This window comes from Charadrius vociferus, unplaced genomic scaffold (assembly GCF_000708025.1).
Source record: "Charadrius vociferus isolate BGI_N301 unplaced genomic scaffold, ASM70802v2 scaffold477, whole genome shotgun sequence".
NCBI classification, from domain to species: Eukaryota; Metazoa; Chordata; class Aves; order Charadriiformes; family Charadriidae; genus Charadrius; species Charadrius vociferus.
Window position 1 is genome coordinate 1,538,659 of NW_009649449.1, and position 10,749 is coordinate 1,549,407.

The 10,749-nt window shown below is 43.0% G+C and overlaps 1 protein-coding gene across 1 annotated transcript in view; it reads left to right on the plus strand.

Moving 5' to 3' along the window:
• The first annotated feature begins 8,399 nt into the window (after positions 1-8,399).
• GPR157 (G protein-coupled receptor 157) overlaps positions 8,400-10,749 on the plus strand; it is a 12,677-nt gene continuing 10,327 nt past the window's right edge. The window contains exon 1 of the mRNA XM_009889650.1: positions 8,400-8,443. Coding sequence (XP_009887952.1) covers positions 8,400-8,443 — 44 coding nt within the window. The remainder of the gene's footprint in view (positions 8,444-10,749) is intronic.

The following is a 10,749-nucleotide window of genomic DNA, read 5'->3' on the forward strand; positions in this document are numbered from 1 at the left end:
AGGTATTATTGTTCTCTGCTGTGCTGCTTTGATTGACGTGCAGTTACAGCACTTCATTTCACCTTTGTCAGTCTCCTTTGATATTACATAGAGGGCATAAGTTTTTCCCATCACCTGCACTGTTATCCTGTACAACAGCAGCCACTGACTCTTGCAATAAACCCAACAGGTTTGTCTTGGGTTACTGTATGTCTTCTGAAAAAAATATTTGCTCCCCAATGTTGGCCATTCTGAGGACTCTGTGATAGCCAGGAATTTGGGGTTTTAACATCTCCTTTTCAGTTTGAAGTCTTTCCAATTCTTGCCTTTCAGTCGGTGCTTCTGCCTTTCCTCGCAGGATGGCAGGTTTCTGGTAACTTACTGGAAGATGAAATATAGTTTCACTGTGAGAAAAATGGGGTGAGTGCAAAAAAGAATTGAGAGTCTTGGTGCTCTGTCTTACTATCCAAACACAAAACACATTCCTGAGTTTTTGGAATTTTTAACCTGGCCTATTAAGAGGGGGAATAGAAGGTTTAGATGTCTCAGAATATACAGATGTAGTGTTGCCAGTGGATCACTGAAAGGAATTGGAGGCTGATGAAAGCCAGTGAGCTCCTAGTTATGCAGCATGTTTCACCTTTATACTCAAGTGTTGTGCAAGTGGCCCTTGAGTAATAACCTGCTTTTGAGGCCATGATGCAAGGGTTAAGGAATGACTTTGCCCTGAAGGTTGTCTTCTCACATGTTCATGTGCTTCCAGGAACTGAGGATTGCAAGAATGCTAGATAACACCATATCTTGTGTATCTTAGGCTGTTCCACATGTGAAACAGGAAAGTCAAATGGCTTCGGTACAATAAGTATTGGTCTCCTTTTCATTTGTTTTGCAGATGATTGTGTTCCCAGTGAGTTCTCTTTCTGTCTAACATATGTGTGACTGAAGAGCAGAGCTGTGCAGTCAAGTGAATCCACCAAGAGTTTAAACAGCTTTGTGTCTCAAACTATTAAGCATCTGGAAACACTTTATTGTTCCACTGTCTTGCCCGAATGGTGTTGTGTGAAACCTGGGAACTCCTTGAGATAAATATGGATTGCAGACAAGTAAGCTGTGTTTATCTTGTTAATGTTTGTAATTCTTTGAGGCCTTAACCAAGACTGGGGGTAAGGGACAGGGTAACCATCAGTTTCTGGTTTTAAACCTCTTCTCCCTTGAAAGCTGTTTTCTTTAGTACTGCTGCTTCATTGACTCTTTGTTTGTCCCCAGACTCTTGCCTTCTGTCAAGGAGAAGAGAGGAGCTCGAACAACCTGCCCTAACTTCCCTCCTTGCGTGACGCCAGCTGTGAGTGTTTCTTTGGCAGTGTCTTAGCTGGTTGTTGTGAACAATAGTCAAGGAAGCAATCAGCAAGTATACTGCCCTAGAAGTGCTGCACATTGTTGGGCCTGCCTCATCTCCCTGGCTTGAGAGGTGGACGGGGATCCAGGTTGGGATGCTGCCCGGGTGTACCGTGTTGCACTGGAGCTTGGGGGGTCTGACGGAGCTGAGCGCTAACGTGAGAAATGCCACAGGATGCTTGATGATGTGGTCACTGCGTCAGAGATGAGATGAAGAAAAGAGAAGATAAAACATGTTGCAAGTTGCTTTGCTCTTTCTTTGTCCTTACCACAGGCATCTTCCTGAGAGTAAAATACCGGCTATTGTTAGTGACACTGCAAAAATGCAACACTAGACACTGGGAGAAGGGCCTGCTTTTGGGAAGAATTTATCCGAGCCTCAATCGGATGGTAATGATGAGCTAACTTGGCTTTGAACCAAGTGTGGGAGCAACTCGCCTGTAGTCGCTGTTTCTCCTGGGTGCTGGTCAGTATGTGTGCATTGCAAATACATGGACTCAGGTGCCCAAAAACTTAACTGATCTTTCTGGGGAAGAATTAATTAGATTTTAATTATGCTGTGAGACATTGCTTCTTACCTTGTCTGGATAAGAGAGAGGCAAAGGAGGATTTATGGAAAGGACAAATCTATGATCGATCTATGGGATTGTTCTAAGAGAGGAAATGCAAGAGCACCCAACCTTGGAAGAAAGAAAGGCCTTGCCTAAATCTTGTTTAAACTTCCCATATTCAAAGGATAAGAGCTTACATTAATTTTGATCAAACCAAGTTGGTTTTATCTTTTCTGTATGGCCCCCAGTGACTTGGCATGAGCTGGGTGTCATGATCCAGGGACACTGGAGCTCCACGCCTCTTTTAAAAAAAACTAGCTATGACTTTGCCCACACTTCTGTATACTTTTTTTTCCCCCAGACATGAACATAATTGCACCAATTACAGGGAGTTGTGAAGCTTCATGAACTGTCTGTAAAAGTTCTGCACTCAGGAGGTAATGGGTAGGTAACAGGAGGTAACAGAAGGGAGCACGGTATCCTTCTGTTGCAAATCTTCAGAAACTTCATGTCTGCCTTTGCAGGATATTTGTCACGAGACAGATGTTTTGAGCTAGTACATCACATTTCCTGATAAAATACTACTTTTCTATGGCTTTTTGCATTCAGGTGGTTGGGTTTGTTGGTTTTTTTTTTTTCTTCTTTATGGAGCCAAAGATGGCCATCAGTTCCAGGCTTTTTGGGGAGAAACAGGGTGTGGGGTTATAGGTAATAAGAATGGCTAAAAAATATCATTGGAAGATCGCCACGAAGATTGCTACAGAGAGTGCCTCTTTGTATTCTGTGTAAATGCCCTTTCCAGTGCCCTTTCCCAAAGTGCCACTGCTCCGTACTCGAGTCTGCGCTGGGCGTTGGCTGAATGGAACTGATGCAATGACTGGAATGTGGTTGCAGTGACAAACGTGTGGGGCTTGAGCTGTCTCACTTGGCGTGTAGCTGCTGCGCAACTTCACCTGTGTTAATAAAGTCAGTGAGTTTGAATTCTAGGTTGTAAGATAATGTTCTGCTCTTCAAGTTTCCTGTACATAACTTTGCAGTAGTGCTTAAACCAGGCTGGCTGGTAGTGACCAACCAACGAGTTAGTTTCTGTAAATGTGTGGGCACTGGATTTCAAATACAGCTCTGTTAAATGTGCTCTTTGCTACCTGGGAAAGCAGCATGATGCAATCAGCGTTGTTGAATACCGACTGGTGTTCTGGTGTGCTGCCTTGGGAATGTGACCACAGCTGACCCCGTAGTTGGATGAATGGTGGTGGCTGTGCATCAGCCTGCTGGGACCTCGGCACTCCGCACCCACATATGGGGAGAGAGTCTGTCAATTGTTTAACACAAATGTTTTATGTCTGCCTTCAAAGAAGGGGGGTGAGAAGTACGGTATGGTGTTTTACAACCCATTTTCAAGGTCATATTTGGATTGTGGACTGTAGATGTTCAATGTCCTTGTGCGAATGGAAGAAATAGTCTCCTGGGCTCTGTTGGACCCTTTCCCTTTAGCAGAATTGTCTCTTTGCTGCTTCACACTTCATCTGTTCAAATAACTTGTGTGAAATAACTTCAGTGGGGCTTCTATTTCAGTACCCAGGGAAGCTGACATGCTTCATGACTTTTCCTACTTTAGGGTCTCATTATTAGCTTTTATATTCCCGTCTCATCTGTGTTAAAACTACAGGTTGTAGGCAGACCTTTCTGTTGCAAAGTACAGTGTATACCTCCAAGTCAATTTACAGTAAAAGCTACACCCCAAAAATACTATTTGGCCTGTTTTCCTACTACTAAATAGAAGAGATGCAGTCTATACACTTTTATTATGGGTAATGAGAATGGCTAAAAAAATAGCATTGAAAGATTGACATGAAGATCACTACAAAGAGTGCCTCTCTGTATTCTGTGCAAGTGCCCTTTCCTAAAGTGCCACCACTCCGTACGTGAGTCTGAGCTGGGTGACCGTAAGACCAGGTCTTAAATGTAATATTTTTTTTTTGTTCATGGCATACTGTTTCACTGTGAAAGTACAGTATTGATACCTTTATTTTTCTCCATGCAGCCACAGCATGAAGGAATAGCCCATATTAATCTCCTAATTTAAATTTGAGATGAAAAATTCACATCACTCGGAGCATACTTTAATTCATTGATTGTGCTGGCTTGATTCCGGCAGTGTAACTAATTACATTCTGCCTGCAAAAAAAAATTCTCATTGCTCATGGCTTTTTTTGGAGAGTTGCTGGCTTGAATTCTTGTGTGATCTCTGCAGCCTGACTACACATTTTTGATGCTAATGGAAAACTGCTCAAAATGACTAAGCATCTCTCCTTGATGAAAGCGAAGCGCTAGCGTAGTGCTCTGCTGGTAGGTGAGAGGGGTCTCCTGTCTCAGTAGTTGTGTACACACACTCTGCCCTGTGGTCCCAGTGTGCTGGAGATGGAACATGAAAAACTGCATAAGTCCCAGGCTCACCTCGGTCTGGCAGGTTTTTACGCTGTCGTGCTTGCCTCGGGGCTGTTCTTCTATCCCAATGCTGAGCCTCCCAACAGTCGAAAATTTCTTACTCGGAGTTGCCTGTCATGTTGGTCTGGTTAAAGGCGATAAGGGGATTGCATATTTCAGTCCCATGAGAATCACAAGGAGCCAGGTTGGAGTAACAGCTAACGTGCCACAGCTAGTGCTCGGACACCGAAAGCAGACCTGCCTGCCTGGGAGCGCGTACTCCTGGTTTACTGTTGAACAACAGAGGGATGGGAAGTGGGAGAATGGTGGGTATTAATCTAGAAGTAGCAGCAGCAGAGAAATTCAGTGTTTAGTCTTGCATAATCAAAATAGAGTATGAATTCATATAGCATTTGTTAATTTCAGAGAACTTAGCATTAATTTAAACTAACCAGTTACAAAGCTATGAAACTTTGTAATTTCCTGCACAAAGGAGAGTCAGGGAAAATAGTACATACCCTTTATTGCTCCAAATTACTTTATTGGCTCTATGTACTTCTATGTGTATTGCAATGCTGCTTCCATAAAACCTGTCCTCTGCCTGTAAAATGACCTCCCCCTCTGCCGAACTTCCAGCATGACTTCGCTTGCGAATGTCAGATTCCTTCTAGGTGACTAGGTAGTACCCAGTCGTACTTGTCATGGAGTTGTCTTCACCCTGGAGTTTACCAAATAAAACCTTTCAAATCCCTGAAAACTTTTTTTCTGAGAAGAAAAGCTGCATGAGAGTTGGCTGTAGTGTCTGCACCTATTTAACCGACTACCTTGTTGCTTGGCGTTCTTAGTAGGTACGTGGGGAATGTATGTCCTTGTGGGTTTTTTGCTTGATTCTTCTAAATGTATTTGAAGAAGTTGTTGTCTGGAGGGGGCAGCTACTGAGAAATTGTTATGAAGGCTGTCGGTGATCATTCTGGAATTTCTTGAGCAGCCCTAGATGTCTGTCTTTAATGCTGTGTCGGAGGCTGTCTGTATTAGTGTCTATCCAAAATGGAGTAGATGGGGTTAATAAAGTCAAGGATTAGGTCCTTAATCTGCACAAGGACTGCTGGAAATGTAGATTATTTTTTGTCACCTGCTAGAAAAAGCAACAACAGACAAACATGAGGATTTTCGTCTCTCAGAAGCCTTCTCTTAACCATGCTTCCCTGCCTTCCTTTCAGCTGATGCAGTGGCCCTGAGGATCAGGTGATGACGTAGACAAATGGTCTGGTTCTCCTGGAAGTGAAGAGCTCAGGTGCTGGTAAAACTGTCGGCTAGTTTTTTTTTTTTAATTGTGTTATGATTCCAGAGTTAGGTTTATGTTTCTAGAGAATCAGGTTCACTGTTACCTCTTGGCTAGATGTTCTCATATATGCGGTGTCTTGCATGGGAGTAGCCAGGCTATGCAGAGGGTCTGTGTTAATGAAAGGCTGTGTGTGATGTGTTTAATTTTGCGTTCCTCTGAGAAGGGGGGGGAGTTGGGTGTCTTATTGCTCCCAGGCTGAGCCCTGAGAAGCTAATGAGTACAAGAAACATTTGTACTGATTTCCTTGAGCGCTCTGCATGGTGATTTGAAAACTAAAACATTAAAGGCTTTTTGCCCAAACTGAGGATCTAATGGCTGTTTAATTTTTCTTTTTAATAATTTCTGGTGATTTCAGTACACATCTACTTTTTTTATGGGTGCAATGAAACTGGGCTTTACTTTTGTCCAAGCTCCTACCTGAAACTACTTCTAAGCTGTGGTCATAAAGCAGGGATGGCAAAAGGTGACCCAGGTACATCTGCTGGTGTTAGAGCCATCTGCCTTCAGCAGAGAGAGAGAAATGGTGGAGGACCTCTTGTTAGGTCAGGACAATGGTGATGGGGAAAAATATTACTGCCTGGACCAGCAGTGACCTCTTGTGGGTAGTGAGGAGGGCTGGTCGTGCTGGCAGTTGGCACTTGGGAGTCAGAGGATAGTACTTGGTTGTAATTATGTCTGTGGCCTTAAAGTGAATGTGGTAGAAGAGCTCGGATGCTCTTGGCCAGGTGTCAGAAACAAACAGCTGTAGGTCTCTCCTAAACAGCTAAGTCTTTTCTTCCTCTGAAGCTGTGATGTGCCAATAGTGTCCCGATTGTTCAGCAGCAGTGCGGACTCCTCTCCCCCTGCTGGGCCTTCGAGCACATCAGGGGAGTACGACAGAGTGAGACCAGAACTTCTGCTCGTGTACTTTCTCCATGAAGTGTCTTCATCTCGGATAAAAGTTGTCTCACTGATGTGGCACAAAATCGGGAGTAACATGGTACTGTGGAAGCCAGGACTGTGTCTGTGATATGCAGAGGTACTGTGGGGGTCTCAGCCCCTAATAATTATGTCAAAGCCCTAAGGCATATCACCAGGTTCCTTCCCAGTTAACCATGAACTGTGCCTCAGCCCTGCTTCCCAGCCAGCTGCAAAGGCAAGGGAAAAACTTCCTGGTGAAGCCTCTTCATTTTTTTTATTTTTTAAAGGTTATGTCAGTACATTCTATCTCACGGTTAGTGGAGGTAAATTTATATAGTTACAGCTCAAGGGATGCTTTATAAGATGCAGATTCTGTGTGTCAGAAAGCTCTTTTAGTAGTCGGTAAAATGAATTCAAGTCAGGAAAAAAGACTTTCTGTGTCTTTGCACCAAATACCAGGTTGCTTCACCTCCCTGTGCTTTAAGAGCATCTGAAGGTAAAATTCTCAAAGGAGAATTTTCATTTTGTATTTGTTGCTTTAGGACAAGCTAGTTGCTTAGTTTTTTACTTTTCTCTCCTCTGAGCTACACACAACACTGTCTTTGAATTGTCATGTATCGTGCAGTTTCCAAATACTTGTTCTCTGGACAACTGCGGATTCCATGGGACTGGAGGCAGGAATGTGTATCTGGGCAGAGACAGCTGCACCACTGCCCTGCAATCGGAGGGAATAGTATCGGGATTCCAGGAATGCAACAGAAATGCTGGGTGGTAGATGTCTTGCACATGTGGATGTCAAGAAAATGAAAGGTAGTGGGAATCTTTAGTAAGATTATCTGCCTCTTATTACTCAGTTTTGAAGCACTAACTTTTTGTGCATGCCCTTCTGTTGTGACTTCTGTGTGTAAATTTACTGTAGTCATATTTTTAGAAAACGGGGAGACATCCAATATAAGATCCTGTGCCTGTCCTGTTTCTTTCTGATCGCTATGGGAAAGATATGTCTCTCAGTGAATCGAGGCAAAACCAAAACTTTTATTTCCACTAGCTGGTGGTTGCGATTCAGATATTCTCTTCTCTCCAGTTCTAAAAAAAAGTAGTTTGTTGGGGCACAATAAGTTGTGTAAATAAACTACTATCTTGCAAGACATAACTAAGCTGTGCTGTCCAGCCAAGTCCATCACCCCAAACTAAAAGCAACACTCAAAAGCCAGGGTATGTGATGGAGCGGATCTGGATGTTTGTGACGGGTGAGTGTCTTGAGCTGTCGAAGTGGGGAAAGGGAAACCGAAGAACAAGGAAGAAGCCAAGAATGTGTAAGAGCAGCAACTGGGAATGCAGCCTTGACAAAGTTTTGTCTCATGTGTGTTTTTGGAGTCAAATGGCAGCTAAAGAAAGCCAGGAATAATTAGTTAGAAAAAAGCTATCAGTGTCAGATTGTGTTCAGGGGAAATGTAAGCTGCTGTGACTTCCTTTTCCTATGAAGAATATGCAGAAAGCAACAGACTCCAAAATAAAACTTCTAAAGGTAAAAGCCTGCTTGACTGAGGTTTAACTGAGTGGTAAAGGTCAAAAAGGTACGTAGAAAGAAGATCTTGTTTCCAAAGGAAGTGACGTTAACAGAGCAAATGGCAGATGCATTGAGGTGACCAAGCAGCAGCAGCACACCAAGCCTGGATATAGCTGGAGACTTAGTCAAGAGAATTTTTAAAATCTCTGAAGTTCTCTCTAGCAACTCCTTGGGAAGTGTAGAGTGACTTGTCCTTGGAGGTGAATCTCTGGAGCAGAAGCAGTGTGTTTGGATGGCACAGGAAAGGCAAAAGAGATGTTCATTTGTGGGAAGCTCTGCGTGCTGACCCAAGTGGCCCCTTTTGTGCTGCGGCACGACTGGTTTAAATCAATCTGATATAAAGCTCCAAAGACTTTATTCAGAACGGGTACCCAATCCTGGGTAGCCAAGGCATAGCTGAACGTTAGTGAAAAGCCCTTTGTGAACTGGCAGAGTGGGTGTGAAGATTTATCCTGCCCAACTGGTGGATCCCCAAGGGCTTCCAGGATTCATTAGAAAATTGGATTTGAACTTAGAAGTCAAAACCAGATGAAGATAATCAAAAGGTTAAGGAGGCAGTGGGACTGGCTGCAGGTTTTGAATACAGCTGTGCAGCAGAGTAATGGAAGAAGAAATTGCTGCAGTGGAAAAATGGGAAATCCTGCTCTTAAAACCACACAAGCAGTAGTAGCTCTCTTCTACATCAGAGAGCGATGCAGATTTATTTTTCTAAAAGTAAAATCTTTTTTGCAGCAAAGTGGCAACTGTGCAAAAAATAGACTTCAATTAAATACTAGTTATCCTGAGAAACTTAGTTGTGAAATGGTGTGTTTTAAATAGAAGACTGGTTAAAAGAAGTAATTTAAAATGTTGAGAAGAACTTCTCAATTTGGAAGATGGGAATGTAAAACTTCAAGGACACTATGGCCAGAAGTAAAATGCAAACACTGAATAACCTGTGTGTTTTTAAGATATTATTGCCAGATGTGTTTTCTAGGGTGTGTTAGACGGCTTCAGGGTATTGAGAGAAGCGTGAGTGGGGGATAAGGTTTTACAGGTCAGAATAAGCCTTGTTAAAAATTGCAAAAACAGGGATTCTTCACTGCTGGGTAGCCAGGAAATGACTGAGCTGTTCCAGAGAACAAGACACCTGAAACAATAACCATCTCCTTTGGAAATGGAGCACATCACTAACCACATCAAAGGTGTGAGGTGTGAGTTGTCTGTGTGGAAGCCAGGGAAGTATCAGGCAAGTCAGAGGCAAACAAGGACGTGCTTTCAACCTGTAAGTTCTTTGAAAGCGGGGGAAAATGGTGCTTTCTTACCAACAGAAATGTAGAATCTGTTTAACATGGTCGTGAATGCTCTATTGTGTCTGCTTATCGTTTTCTGCTTCCCAGGTTGCAGGAGTCACAGCAAGAGTAAGTGCTGGTGTGTTTCAAAGTAAAGTATGTGGAAGGTAAAGATAACATTGGTGCCACCTCAGGAGGGTGAAGGAACCCAGGGAGGATTGCTGCCCTGATAACCTCTGATCCTGCGTATCTGAACACATATGAGTCAAACTGTGTTCCCGTGAGTGTTCTGTGAAGTAGCGAGATACATAGATAGATTGGATTGTTCAGTCTGGAGAAGAGGAGCCTCCAGGGAGACCTTATAGCCCCTTCTAGTATCTGAAGGGGGCCTGCAGGAAAGCTGGAGAAGGACTTTTTACAAGGGTGTGTAGTGATAGGATGAGGGGTAATGGCTTCAAACTGGAAGAGGGTGGATTTATATTAGATATTAGGAAGAAATCGTTGACTTTGAGGGTGGTGAGCCCCTGGGGCAGGTTGCCCCGAGAAGCTGTGGCTGCCCCATCCCTGGAGGTGTTCAAGGCCAGGTTGGATGGGGCTTGGAGCAACCTGGGCTGGTGGGAGGTGTCCCTGCCCAGGACAACAGGGGTGGAATGAGCCCTTTCCCATTCTGTGATTCATAGATACAATTCTGCCTGGGGAAAGGGTGGGAGAGTTGTGCACTCTGCTTAGAAGAAGGGTATGAAGTATGGCTTTTAGGAGATGATAGTAAAAAAAAAAAAAAAAAAAAAAAAAAAAAAAAAAAAGAAAAAAATCAGTATCTTCTTCCACACTGCACCAGGCAGTCACAGCGGGTTTTGTTGGGTTTTGGGTTTTTTGTTTTGTTTTTGTTTGTTTGGAAGGTTTTTCGATTTTTTTTTTTTAATTTATTTTGGCGGGCTTTTTGTGTGTTTTTGCTTTGCTTTTGTTGGGTTTTTTGTTTGTTTTGGGCTTTTTGTTTTTGTTTGGAGTTTTGTTTGTTTTATTTTGGGGTGTGTGTGTTTGTTTTGGTTGGGTTTTTGATGGTTTTTTTTTTTGTTTGTGGGGTTATTTTTGTTTGCAGTTTTTTGTTTGTTTTATTGGGGGGTGCAGTGTGTGTGGTTTGGTTTTTGTGTGTGGGTTTGGGTTTTGTTTCTTTTTGTTCTGCTGGGGTTTTTTTTGGTTGGTTGGGCTGGGCTTTGTTGTTGTGTTTGGTTTTTTGTTTGTTGTTTTTTTTTTTTTTTTCCTGATTTAAAGAAAAAACTTTGTTTCTGTGTCTCCAACCCCCCCTCACCC